This window comes from Pangasianodon hypophthalmus, chromosome 17, assembly GCF_027358585.1.
Source record: "Pangasianodon hypophthalmus isolate fPanHyp1 chromosome 17, fPanHyp1.pri, whole genome shotgun sequence".
Lineage (NCBI taxonomy): Eukaryota > Metazoa > Chordata > Actinopteri > Siluriformes > Pangasiidae > Pangasianodon > Pangasianodon hypophthalmus.
In genome coordinates, this window is record NC_069726.1 from 10,129,378 (window position 1) to 10,144,084 (window position 14,707).

The window sequence follows — 14,707 nt, forward strand, 5'->3', positions numbered from 1 at the left end:
ATACAGACATATATAATAGAAAGTGAAAATAAGACATTGATGAAACAACGAAACATCCTTGCTTATGAATTATTATTATAAATAATGATGATTTCAATACTGAGCAAAATAGATGGGATGATGATTTTAGCCATTATCAGGTGGTCCTTTGACCATGGGTTAAAAATTTTACTTTTATGTTAATAAGTGGCCAAGTAATAAAATAAGGTTCTACTGGTTACAGAATAAAAATATGTGCACATACTTTCACACAAAGCAGAGGAACACAATAACCATGACTCAAGAGTGTTCAGAGGTTTTCATTTTATTCATTACAAATAGATGGTGACACACATACACACACACACCTACATGTAGGAAGGAGAAAGATACTGTGAATATCACTGTAAGGTTGCATACCACAGCCTGAAGGGCACAGCTAATCATCTTGGGCCATTTAAACATCTTCAGAAAGCTTCTTTGTGAAAAATAGGAAAAATCAATAGTTACTCTATAATGCCTGTGCATATTAGCTATATCTGTGCTGCTTTGAATGATAATAATTATCTGAATAGGGGAAATACCACCATCCTGTTGTTAGCTGCCTGTTAGGAGAGCTTTTAAAAGTTATTTAGCCTTGGAGGTCAAGTGTATTCACATTTAGTCTTTGAAAGAGATAGTCAAATGAACAAGCTTCCTGTAAGCTGTGCATTTGGTTACCTGATCATCATAATGAGATGATGGTATTTCCTTAATTCATAACTGTATCACTGGAAGCAGCACAGACAGAATGAACGCTTATTTATAAGATTTAGATAGCAAACTCAAATTTGCATTCGTTTGTTTGAAGGTGTGAAGTGTGTGAACGATACAGGAATGCAGCCTGGTAGCTTTCTGGTGGTTTTAAATGGCCCAGGTCAGCTTGGCACAGTACATAGCCTTTCGACTAGCTGTGTGCAGCTTCTCGGTTAGTATTCACGCCGCCTTTCTTCTTTCTGCAGCTTTGGAAGCTACTTTTTAGAGCCTGACACCAGTGACATGCACTGCCATATAGCTCACGTCCGTCTCATACACACACACACTCACGCACACTCACACCCCACTGGAGAGGCAGCCAACAGCGTATAGATTTTGGTATTGCATTATTTTCAACATATCAATATGACACACACAAAAAAAAAAACTATAAGCAAAGGAAGCAGGTAAATCTGCCTATTAGCCTCACTTATGTACAAAATATACTGTAAAATAGGTATATGTACACTTCTTCACATACACATGCAAATATATACAAGGACACAATTGGTTCTAGCTATACAGTATTTAAAAATGAATACAGACATGCTTCTCAGAAGCAGTGAAATGGATTAATGTCCTAGACATTGTATAGCATGGAAGCATAATAATGATAATAATAATAATAATAATAATAATAATAATAATAATAATAATAAACACTTATTCGGATGGATGCCCATGAGCTAAGATTAGGATTGGTGTATGCACACACATTTACAGGCAAATCCAGCTGAGAATTCACAGCTGGCTTTTTTTGCAGCTGTATTCAAAATCTGTCCCAATCAACTAATTTTCTTCCCATTCTTTGACTATTTAATGTGGCTCTCCGGGGTAAAATGAACCACAGAATACTAGTATATCCGGATAAAGAAATCTGAAATAGTTATACTATTTACATCGTGATATACTGATACAGATGATGATGCCACCAAAAAGTGTTATAGTAGATTTTTTTTTTTTAAACAGAGTGGACTTTTTAAAAGAACTTGTTGAAGTCAAGACACAAATCTTACACTCTGACATGGTAAACATTGACGTCAGGTAGTACGATTGTGATTTTCTTCCCACCGTTCCACACTTAATATGCATAATCACTGAAAATCATTTAAAATGATCTAACTATTGTTTCAATGGGAAATGCAACAGCATAAGTGATATTTTAGTGCAACACCAAACATTTTAATGAATCGTGCTTATTTACTCTGTAAGGATTGGGCTGAGGTGATGGTGAACGCAGCATCGGATGATTTAGCATAATCTAATCTATAGATATTAGTACAGTACTATGCTCGACAGATAGACATCTGCAGGTGTTAGCGCCAAGACGTGAAGATCTTTTCACAATGTCTGTATCTATAAGTTAAGCTGAGATGCTGCAGAGCCCCGTAGCACTTTCTCTCTGGGTCTTTATTTCCAATTATCACTCCATGTTCCTCATACAAAGTTCAACAAACAAAAACTCTGAAGCTGGCAGTTTTGACTATCCAAAAATAAGTGCCCTCCTTTAATCTTATGCCTGTGAAAATATTGTACAGTTAATTACAGCCATCAGATATGAGTTACACACTTCTGATAGCAATAAGTCAAAATACTCAACTCTGTGGTGAAATGCCTTTAGATGAAAAAGATAGATCTTTCAATTATACCACAAGTCCAGTTGTCTTGACTAGCACTAGTACTAGATATTTCAAATAAGACGGATGATTAAATACCTTCACAGGGGTTATAGCCAGATAAGTATCAGTGTTTCTTGAGAATACCTCTTTGGGCATTTTCATTTTAGCTAGGAAAATGTTTAATCATTCTTGTATTTCCAGCATTGACACCTACTAGAGATCCACCTTTCTCTTTCTCACTTTCATTTTTTCACCTTTCTCTTCATATTACTTCACTTGTTGCAGCATAAGAAGTTTGTCACATGGTCCGAACCCTGGTTCAAAACCTGATCCTGTCCCTGTTTCTGACCCTGTTCTCAGACCAAACCCTGATTCTTGTTCAAACCCTGGTCCTAAATGGGATCCTGGTACAAACCCTAATATCAACCCTGTTTGTAACCCTGATCCTGGTTCAAACCCTGGACTCCAGGCCTTCCTCCAGAGCCAGGCTCAGATCTTGGTCTCGGGGCCTTCAGTGTCCAGAGGTTGGAAGGAGTTGCGAATACGAGCTGCCTGGGCAGCACATATATGGCCAAAGGCTTTGTTATACCACTCAGGAGACTTCCCCCTTATGAAACAACATAGAAACAAGATTATTATTATTAGGACTATTTGCCCCTACTGAATTGTACACAATGCAAAGTCCAGATGGAATAAACATCTGTTTCCCATAGATCCCATAGATCTGTAATATACTTGGGTGGGGGTTGGGGAACCGTAGGTTGGGTGATATCATGTTCTGTTATGTTTAATATATATAATGTTACAGATATTTCAGGTATGATGTATACAACCAGGAGATATGAATGATACTAGGTACACACAAGTTCAAGAGATCAGTCCATGTTACTGCTCTGTAAGCAACTTTACTTTATTCCAGTGGACAGTTCTCTTTGTTGGTGATGTTTGGATATTGTCACGTGCTCCTCTGTTTCAGTGGAAAATGAGAGCATGCTAACATTAGAAGCTCCTCTGACAGACTGTACCTGTACCATGAATTTAAGCGAGCTGACTCCTAATGCCGGAGCTCGTCAGGTTCTTTACAACAGGAAGTTAACTAGCTAGCAATATAACTCATAGGGTGAATAATGTCCAAGCACTAAGAGGAAATGACAATATTTTACAATGTCTTATTTCCTGTGCTTTTTTCTTACATGATTTCAGAATCGGAACAGATTAATAAATTAATAAAAACAAATACTGAAAAAAATTACATCTTAAGTGAAAATATCTTGAATGTAGTAACATTTATCTTGTATTTCCTTATATAAGATTACAATAAACCACATATAAGATTATTAAACCTATTTCTAGACATTTGTTTGCTAATTTTAAGCATTTATTTCTAGAAAGAAGCAAAATTATCTGTCAATAGAATAAGAAAATGTAAAGCTTTATTAGTAAAAAAATGTCTGGAAATAGGTTTAAAAATCTTATATTTGGTTTATTATGATATTATAACAGAAAATACTAGATAAATTTGATCAGATGTCATTTCTGCAGGGTAGATACATTTTTTGCTAGCATACAAAAACATTTATGCTAGCAATGGTGAGCCTCTAGTGAAGATCACTGGGAATAATTTTAAGTATCTAGTCATTTTAGCTAGACAAAACTTATTGTTATGATCGCAGTGTTTCATTTAGAAGACAGCAAAAGAACAGCTGTCAGCTTGGTGATGGTTTCTAACATGCAATATCACAATAATTTAACCATCTCTTCTGAAAGAGCACTGACTCTCATTAAAAGCACCTACTTGAGGTCCACTCTGCAGATGTGTGTGAGTCTCGACTTTCCAGACCCACAGGGCTCAAGCAGGTAGTGTGACTCCAGGACGATGCCCCGAACCCCTCCCATAGATGCACTGTCCTCATGGTCAATAGAAACAGTCACTAATGCACACACACCCTTTGGTAGGTCTGTCTGCCACATCCTAAACAGAAGAAATATTTAAGTATGTAACAGTAAATAAATTCCATTCCAAACATTCAAAATATCACCCAAAATCTGTGAACACTGCTCCAAATCCATGAAAGAGAGGGACCGATAGACCTCCTATCCATATATGCACAGACACGTACAGCGGATATAAAAAGTCTACATGCCCCTGTAAAAAAAAGAAACCAAGATAAATTATGTCAGAACCTTTTCTACCTTTATTGTGGAATTGCAACCTATAAATTAAAGTGAAATAATAAGAATCATTTTAGGGAAACAGCCCTCTTCAGATCACCCCACAGATTTTTGATTGGATTTAGATCTGGACTCTGACTAGGCCATTCCAAATCCATGATCTTGTTTTGGTGAAGCCATTCCTTTGTTGATTTGGAGGTGTGCTTGGGGTCATTGTCATGCTGAAAGGTGAAATTCCCCTTCGTCTTAAGTGTTTTAACAGAAGCCTTAAGGTTTTCCACCAAAATTGACTGGTATTTGGAACTATTCATTATTCCTTCCACCCTGATTAAAGCCCCAGTTCCAGTTGAAAAAAAGCAGCCCCAAAGCATGATGCTGCCACCACCATGCTTCACCATATGGATGGTGTTCTTTTGATGATGTGCTGTGTTGTTTTGTACCAAATATATCTTTTTCAACTTCAAATTCAACTTCTCGTCAGACCATAAAAGAATATTCCACATGATTTTGGGAGATTGGAGGTATTTTTTTGCAAACTTTTGCTGGGCTTGGATTTTTTTTTTTTCGGTTAATAAAAGGACGCCCTGACCAAAAGCCCAGACATATGAAGAGTTCTGGAGATTGTTGTCACATGTGGGGAGCAATAGTACTTACCAGAAATTGCTGAACTTGCTGTAGGCCTCTTGGCAGCCTCTCTGACCAATTTACTCCTAGTCTTCTCATCAATTTTAGAGGAATGTCCTCTTCCTAGTAATGACGCTGTTTTGCCATATTTTCTCCACTTATTGATTATTGTCTTTACAGTGTTCCATGACATTTCTACTGCCTTGGACATTTTCTGTAACCCTCTCCTGATTGATATTTTTTAACAGTGAGATCTTGTACCTGCTTTGTAAGCTCATTGTGGCCCATGGCTTTTCCAGTTGGAAGTTACCAAGATGTCAGGACAATCCTATAGGAACGGCTGTGCTTTATTTGGGGTTAATGAGTCACTTTAACTGATGGTAGGTGTATACTAATTAGTATTTAACATGAGTTTGAATTTGATTGGTTGATTCTGAACACTGCCACATTCCCAATTATAAAAGGGTGTGCACACTTATGAAAGCTGGATATGGGATTTTTTTTTTGTCTTTCTTTGTCACTTGATTTTTATGCGTTGCAATTTCACAATAAAAGTGAAAAAGTTTCTGACGTGGTTTAACTTACTTTAACTTTTTTTACATCACAAAAGCCTGCCATGTTTCCAGGGGTGTGTAGACTTTTTATATCCACTGTACATACTGCTGCTGAGTATCATCCTGCCAAGTGCATATTTCATTAAGCTTAAGCAAAACGTCTCACTCAAAGGTGTCTACACAGTTGCAAACTAATTTCTCCAAATACGTGATTATCTGCCTTGCTATACTTTTACAGGGATTACTGGATCATTCTTAGAAAATGAAACAAAAACGATTTTTATTGTCATTTATAGCTTGTTAAAAGTCATTAAAAGTACTGTTATAACAGCGAGAAACAAGTACTGATTTTGGGGGAAGCATTTAAACTTGGTTTTAGGCTGTGAGATCTTAGTAGACTTTTAAGATGATTACTGGTTACACTGTACAAGATGATCCAAATAAAATCCTGGCTTTATTCAAGAAGACCGTGTCGGTGAGAAACTGTGTTCTCCATGTCAGATTATATAATAAAGATCCTCTAATGACCGACCCACAGTTAAAGAAAATTACTACCTTCTGCTTACGTCATCAATCACATGCTTGTGCAGAAAACAACAGAAATATTATTCAAAGTTTTTCTTTCCATTAACATGTTATGGCCACTACTGTATTTGTATCTGTCCTGTGAGTTTCGCATAATTCTCCTACTGGTGATTTTTAGATGCATGTTGTAGCAGCAGTCACACGCTAAGATTTTAATCAAAAATATTTGACGATTTGTCATTGCCGTTGGCTGTCTTTAGATGCAGTGGCAATACATCAGCCACCAGTGGGCACGTCACATTATGTGTTCCAAGATTGCCTATCAAACTCAACTCCGGACCAACAAATTCTTTTATGTGTGATTTCTGCCTGCAGTCAGTCCAAAAAAAAAAAAAAGCTGAAGAAATGAAACTATAAATGGTTTTTCAAAGATAATGCATGTAAAATGAAAATGCCTTGTGCTGCACAGAAATACAGGGATAGAGATGAGTATCAAAACACGTCTGTATATCTGAGGTAAACATACCTGAGTACCACAAAGTCTCTGCTGGGGTGAGGGGCCATGCTGTTGAGAGCATACTGATACACTTCAGTCTGCTTGTCCAGTGTTTCCAGAACTTTCCACTGTAGGAGATCATTGTCCCACAGGTGGCGCTCTCGCAGAACCCGGTTCAGCAGCACAGACGGCGGAGCCTCCACTTCAACCGAGATGCGCCACCGCCGCAGTGGAGTTCCGTCACCCACCTGAGAGACAGGAGGAGAAGTCAGTATCTGTGTGTGTGTGTGTGTGTGTGTGTGTGTGTGTGTGTGTCTGCGTTAATTCTAAAATCAGCCCGAGAACTACTTGTAGCAGCCTGACTTAAACTGTATGCTTAGTTTGAAAGGTATAAGCACCTATATAAGCATCATTATAAGCATCATATTCATTATGGAATATCACAATGCTTGGTCATGATTGGTCAGAAGGTGTTGATTAATTTTTTATAACAGCACAAATTGCATGGTAGCTCTGGGTGCAAGGCAACTCACAGATTTATATTAATGCTCTCGCATTAACGAATGCTTTATTATTTCTATAGTAAGAACTTACACCAGGATTTGTATGGAAGACAGTCCACATAAATGGATTTAAAAAACATACAATTGTTGAAGTTTTCTTAGAGGAGATGCTTAGTAATCATTTACGGAAGGAGTCTCCAGTGTCAGTGATTTGTAACAGTCAGATATAAAGCTGATATGGAAAAGTCTTTTGGATTTTGTGCTTTGCAGTTTCTCTATAACATGAAAAGCTGCATTTTTTTGGGGAGAAAAAGAGATGCAGATGAGGGAACAACTGCATACAGCTGTTATAACATAAGTGATAACAGGAACTAAATTGTTCTGCATACATTCCATAACATTAAATGTAACTACAAATGAAGAAAACCATGATGTCCTGTTATTTTTTTTTTTTTAACAAAATCTCTTACCAAACTGATGTGGTATAAGAGGAATATTTTCGGACGTGCTGTTATTGGAAAACCAAACAGTTGATGATTTTCCAAAAACTGCACTCCAGTGTGTTTTATCCCTTACATATTATCATACAAAATTAGTAATTAAACACAGTAAGTAGTAATATATTGTGTTTCTTTAAATGAGTGGTACAACAGTTTTGCTATAAACTCAAAAGAGATAATAGATGATCTGGATGAAGTAAAGAGAACTTTAATGTTAGTACTATGTGTAACGCAAGTTACCTTTTTGAATGCGAGCTCCACGTTGTCGATAGTGGGTTGGCTGAGCCAGCACTTGGCCTTGTCTCTGGCCTCTTTTTGCAGGTTCTGGATCAGTCCCTCCATGTGGCAGCGATAGGAGCCTTCCTCCTCCTCTTCTTCTTCCATGTGTGGCTGTAGCTGTTTGCAAAGGTCATCCAGGGGGGGTGCTAGTACCTCAGCTTCCACATATGAGTTCCTTGACTGAGCAATCATCTCCTGAGGGACCTGTAGAGAAAAACAGTGATGTGATTCATATCCTGTGAGGAGGAAGCCTACTTTCTACTTTCTGTACTGGCATCAATACTGAAGTGAATGCGCAAATGTCATGTCAGCTGGACCTCACTGTGACATATGCACTATGCTGCATTACATCCTTTCTCTTACCATTTCATTTTTACAGGTTTTAAGAACATTTTTCTTACGAACAGTTTGGGATTAAACTGTACGAATAATACTTGTTAGGAAATTAATGTCATACTTTATTTTAACATTTTAAATTACAGTATGTATCATTTTAAATTTTTTTAAATTAGTTTTAAATATGAATAATAATATATGTCACAAGAATTACATTTACTGATTTCCAGAGTTTCTCTGTTTCTGTAGCTGAATGTCATTTACACAGTGCACTGTGTAGGTTATAGAAAATTGAGCTAAATATCAGTGACAAGAAAACATTACTGTGAGTAAATCTATAAAAATGAATCTGTAATATTTATACTAAAATTGTGATATTGCCTCCATGTTATTTTCTTTGCTTAGAGACATAATTTTATCCTATAATATATAACACACTGGGTAGAGCTACTGGCAGTGAATTTTCTGTCAGTGGCAATAAAATATTTGTATATTATACTGCCACTGACAGCAGCAATATCAGTATAATATAGGCTTTGAATTCAAAGGCAATCTTTGAGAGAATTTGACAGCCATACTGGAGAGCAGGACTTATTGAGAATAATAATATAAAAGTCTCAGTTGTCTAGATGATTGTTTTGCACTTTGTTTGAAGAGATGAGTCTAACCTCAAAGAGTCGGTTGCACTCGGTGATCATGTGGGCGAGCCCCTGAGTGGCAGCGAGGTTCTCATTAAGATCCTTTTGGTCAGGGCGTCCTGTGGCGTACTTCCGCTGGATTGACCTGTGAAAAAGAAGTTATTTAATGCTGCAGTAAAATAACTATAGGTGCATTCCCATCTTGTTCAAGAAGATAAACTGTCCGTTAGTCACCCTGTCTGTTGAAGCTAACTTATCCTTCTTTGATTCTAGCAACACTCCAGTAAAGAGCTAAGTAACAGCAGAGCTCGAGGCTATACTCAGAAAGAGAGAGAGAAAATTATATGCATGCCTGATACCTTGGTGAAAGGTTGTCATTCTTCATAATGTTCAGATGAAAGAGAGATGGCGCGAGGCACACAGCCAGGTTCATTGGCGTCATCTGGTTCTCCTCTACAGAGGAAGTGACATCACTCAGGAAACACAGCAGCGTCTGCAGCACTTCACGGTTCTCATCTGCCATTAGCATAATGGCGGCGCGCACTGCCTGCAAGCGCTGCTCTTTAGGGACGTCTAAAGAAAAAGACAACGAAGAAACACAATGAAGAAAGAAAGAGAGCGAGATCGGTGAGATGCTTTCTTCTGCTTCTTATGTTACGTGGTGTGTATTAGTGTGTGAGTCATTTTTAAACACACTTACGCTGATATATATGGAGGAAGGTCTCTCCGAGTTTGCTGGTGAGCAGTGGCTCAGGAAGGTCTCGGAAAAACTGCTTCACCATGTCGGCCACGTCGTATGCACACTGATCCTCGTAGTCTACACTCTCTGGAGAACTCTCACACATCTGTCTCAGAGCCTGGATCCGAGACTTCACCCCAGACTTACGGAAAAGCCCTACCTGAGAACAGAAAAGCCTTGAAAATGAGTACACTTTATCCTAGAACGTCGAGATCCATATCACATAGTAGCATTAAATTACTTGACATACTGTACCTGGTCGAGGCATTGCCTCCAGAGGTAGCGCAGTGCTAGCTGCAGGCAGAGAGGTAGAGGCTGGCCGTAGCGCTGCACATGGACAACCAGAGGCACTCCATACACACCCTTATCCCTGTACTCTGGTCCCTTCATCCGCTTCATGAACTTTGGGACTGACCTAAGAGTGCGGAACAGTACTTCAGTGTTTGTGAACAAGTGTAGGTGTGTAGATTATTACACAAGTGTCCACTGGGCCTGTTGGTCTCTTCTTTTCCACTAGACTGCTTTTTAAGATAGTAGTCTTGAGCCTGGATTCTTTTCACTGACTGGAAAAGGAGCATGACAGAATGTGAACATAGATAACTACAAAGATCACATGATTTCATTCATTTTCTGTGTCCATCTGCGTCTCCAGATCTTTGTCTTTCCCTAGCACACAGGTTCTCTTTTATTCCTCTGTCACCCACACAGCATACAGAGGAGACACTGAGGCTGTTCTGGGCAGTTCTGATGTTTCCACTTGATATAGCCTGATAATTACATATAAGGAACCCCAAAAGTCTAGCACACTCACATAAAACCTGTCCCTGCACACAGACACTTGCTCAGAGGTGCAGGGTATAAGATGCCACAGGTCTAACTGTTCCCACTAAGGAAAATGTGTGAATAAATGTGTTACTATGGAGTTTGTCTAGACTTTTAGTTCTAGACCTTATAGGGCACGGCAAGGCAGGTGTATTTATAAAATGCGAAATTTTTCATTGTAAAATATGATCATAGTGCTGTCATACTGTATATTCATTTGAACATGCTGCCAATAACTGTTCTTACTAAACCATTTAACAGAAAATAATGTCCTCAGGTGACATTTAAAATTACATTTACGTCATTTGGTAGATGTTGTCATCCAGAGAAGTGTTTTCGAAAACATCTTAATGCTTTTTTAGATTGTCTAGGGATAACAACAAGCCAAGACGCTGCCATTAAAAGAATTCAGTGCTGATTCAATCAATTCATAGATTACATGCATGGATTACTATTGTTTTTTAAGCACATGATTAATGAATAATGTTCTAAAGTAAGGTTTTAGATCCTATTTTAAGGAATGGGTCTTCAGTCTGCATTTGAAGATAAGAAAGGACAAACAGGAGATGTTTATTCTACCACCGGGGCAGCAGTTACGAGAAGACTGGCTCAAAAGGCCTGGGGTGCAGTACAACGATTTTTCCAATGCCATCAGACAGGATTTGACCAATCTTGGTTTGCAGGCAAGCATCAGGAATTTAAATAAAATGTGGGCAACTACTGGAAGCCACTGGAGGAATGCAACAGTGGAGTGACACGGGTGAACATAGGAAGGCAGTGTGCAGGCTGTCTGCATTGTGGACTGCAAGGACAGAAGTCAAACCAGTGTAATTTACTTGTTAGAACCTGAGCTGCATTGTTCTGAACAAGCTGCAGATTATCGATTAGCTTTGTGGAGAGTCAGCAACAGATGTAGATCCTCTATGTCACCTGATATGATCACCTTTCAAGGTAGGATGCAAAGCACTAGCATGCCGAGCCAGTGATCTAAACATCTGGCTGACCTAGAAGCATAGAGCTTCACAGTAACCATGCCATGAAGACAGTGTGTGTAGTGTGTGCCAGAACCTGGCATTGCTTCTGGGTGAGAAAGAGAGACAAGTGATTGACATTGACAGAAGAGGGACCTCTGTGGTGGAGGCAGTCATGACAGTATGACTTCATACTATGCAGCAATTTTTGATGAGTGTGGTGAAAAAAAAGCTTGCCTAAGTCAGTTCTGTAGAACATTTATCAAACATTGATTTTGCCGCAGTTATTTTGGAAGTGAACTAAGGATTAGTATAATGAGATCAGCATGTAGTATCAATTTCTTTTACTTTCTTTCAGCCACCCTTAATAGGCTCCTGATATAAGACACCTGATAGCCAAGAAGCAATTGGGAAACATGCTGGTGATCTGGAGGAAAGAAGGAAAGAGAGCAGATGAACTGATATATATATACTGATATATATATATATATATATATATACTGATATATATATATATATATATATATATATATATATATACTGATATATATATATATATATATATATATATATATATATATATATATATATATATATATATATATATATATATATATCAGTATCTCTCTCTCTCTCTCTCTCTCTCTCTATATATATATATATATATATATATATATATAGAGAGAGAGAGAGAGAGAGAGAGAGAGAGTTTCAGATAGACTGGTAGATATATACCAGTTTCATATGTAATGAATAAAACATGATGGCCTGTTCTTATACCGCATGTATGTACCAGCAATTAAATTTTTTTATTAATTAAATGAAATGAAATATTGTACTATCATTCTATAGTTGCATTTAATGTTCGTTCCTGTCATACTAATTACTAGGCCCTATTGGAATGTCTTGCACTTGCGTGGTGTGTCTAGTGCTAAATGCTAATTAGTTTGGTTTGGGTGTGGTTTTGGATTGACATAATGTGTGAAGTGTAGGGGCTGGTGTAAAGCTAGCCACATAAAATCAGAAAAGACAAGACCAAAAATGACCACTACCAAACACCCATTTATAACTAAACCATATAAGTACATAAACATTAAATATATATATATATATATATATATATATATATGCACATGTGTGTGTATACAGATATATATCTAGATAAATAGATAGATAAATCTGGTAGGAGCTACCATTAAAGTAGCCTACAGTACACTGAACATAGACACGGCATCACTCACCACATCCAGCCATGCTTGTTGGACATTGAATATTTCTCCATGATGGCTGTGAGGCGCAGCAATGAGAACTTCTGCAACAGGCTGAGCTGACCTGCTGATTGGCTGGAGATCTGTAATGAAGTTCCTGATTGGCTGAGGCGATTGGATATCCTGAAGCTGGGCCACCTGAGACTAGAGTCCAAAATCATTGTCCAAAAATATATCATGATCTATATTGTACAATCATTATGAAATATACAATTATATTAAGACAAGAAATATGCCATAATGTCCATAACAATATTTTTATAATATTGTTGCTTGAGTAAATGTCTAATAACTAATTAGAAATCAACACAGTTTTCAAACACAGTGCCACTATATATATATTTTTTTAAAAAAAGGTCTCTTACCGAGGCCGGGTGAGTGATGCACCAACCCCCGAGTCTCGCCGCTCTCTTGTGCTTGAAACATCTGTTTCATTCAAAGACACTCCATCTCTGTCTCCATCACTAGGTGTATTCACTGAGGTCCCTTCAAAATCCAATGTGATCTGACTGGAAGACTGAGTATCCATCATTGCATGGTCCCGCCCCCCATCACCCTCACCTTCTCCCTCAGGCAGCACATTTTTGGACCATTGATCTACAATCTGCTGCAGGCCATTCACATGCTGCAGGATGTCATCCAGGTGCGGGAACAGGTCATCCTCCTTCTCTAGGTCCATCAGATCTCCAGTGCTGGCATACAGGTGTGAACCTGGTACATTGTCATAAATGCTAATGCGGCTGCTTCGTGGGCAGCAGCGTGTCATGGCTCGGTTCTCTCGCCCTGCCCATTTCCTGTTCCTCAGTTGCTGATGCTGCTCTGATTCTTGAACCCTCCACTTCCCTCCCTCCCCACTGGCTGGAGTCAAACTCTCTATGGACAGTGCTTTGGGAAAAGTCCCGGGCTTGTGGTCCTTTGGGATGTGTACCATCAGATCCTCATAGGAGTGAAATTCATTCCTGAGATTTTGTTCTACTGATGTCCTTCTCTGGGTGTCATGAGAAAGCACGTTCAGATTTTCCAGATACATGCCTGCACGCTTGCTGGTGTTGTGTACTTCTGGAATATGCTCCTTCAAGTTGGGTGTGCTCTCAATGCTTCTGCCAGTCTCAGATTGGCTGGTCTCCTCACTGGTAGTGAAAATGGATGGACAGTTGCTAGCAGTGGGTGTGTTTTCAGTATCACCTGGCTCTCCATTAAAATTTTGGATGCAGCGTAGTGTTCGTAGAGCCTCTGGTTCGCTTTGCAGAATTGGCCCACTAATTGTCATGGAACGCCGCTCTGGACATGCCCGCAATGCCCCCCATGAGCGGCCCAGAGTCTCCATCCGCCGAAGGAAGTCCTTGGCGCGTGTGCGCCCGTGTCGGCCGCTCTTTGCAGGAAGTGTGTTGTAGCGAGGCAGGTCTTGGTACTGGGGCATGCTTAGTGGGCTGAAGGATGCAGACTCAGGCATGACAGACAGTGAGTCCTCACTGTGCAGTGAGCAGATCTCAGGTTCGCTCAGATCGGTCAGGACACTCTCACTGCTCACAGTCCTCCGCCGATCTCTTGCCCCCAGGATGAGGTCAATGTCCTGCAGGCGAGACCAGCGGCGGCTGCTCCACTCAAATGTCCATCTGTTGCTGATGGCCAGCAGGTCGTCCTCGTCCGAGTCCTCACTCTGCAAGAGACAAGTGTGTGTGTGGGTTTATCCACATGGGAGTAACAGAACATAAAATGGCCTTCAAGAAGTGTGTGGAAAATACAGTCAGGTGACAATTTATAAAAGAAAGAACTGGTGGCTCTGTTATATACCTGTTATAGAGGGCATTTTGCATGAGGGCTAACTGAAAGGTTTAGTGAGTAAATGATGTAAATCATATGCCATGGCCTTCAAATCAGATCACA

At 39.1% G+C, this 14,707-nt stretch overlaps 1 protein-coding gene across 6 annotated transcripts in view; it reads right to left on the reverse strand.

Annotated features, from left to right (window-relative positions):
• Positions 1-286: 286 nt before the first annotated feature.
• stard13a (StAR-related lipid transfer (START) domain containing 13a) overlaps positions 287-14,707 on the reverse strand; it is a 66,036-nt gene continuing 51,615 nt past the window's right edge. For all 6 annotated transcript variants that reach the window (XM_034312592.2, XM_026941783.3, XM_026941781.3 and 3 more), the window contains 10 exons: positions 13,186-14,480; positions 12,794-12,964; positions 10,015-10,174; positions 9,721-9,919; positions 9,380-9,593; positions 9,051-9,165; positions 8,008-8,250; positions 6,795-7,012; positions 4,189-4,365; positions 287-3,000 (listed from right to left, as the gene is read on the reverse strand). In XM_034312592.2, coding sequence (XP_034168483.2) covers positions 2,883-3,000; positions 4,189-4,365; positions 6,795-7,012; positions 8,008-8,250; positions 9,051-9,165; positions 9,380-9,593; positions 9,721-9,919; positions 10,015-10,174; positions 12,794-12,964; positions 13,186-14,480 — 2,910 coding nt within the window. In that variant the 3' untranslated portion in view covers positions 287-2,882. The remainder of the gene's footprint in view (positions 3,001-4,188; positions 4,366-6,794; positions 7,013-8,007; positions 8,251-9,050; positions 9,166-9,379; positions 9,594-9,720; positions 9,920-10,014; positions 10,175-12,793; positions 12,965-13,185; positions 14,481-14,707) is intronic.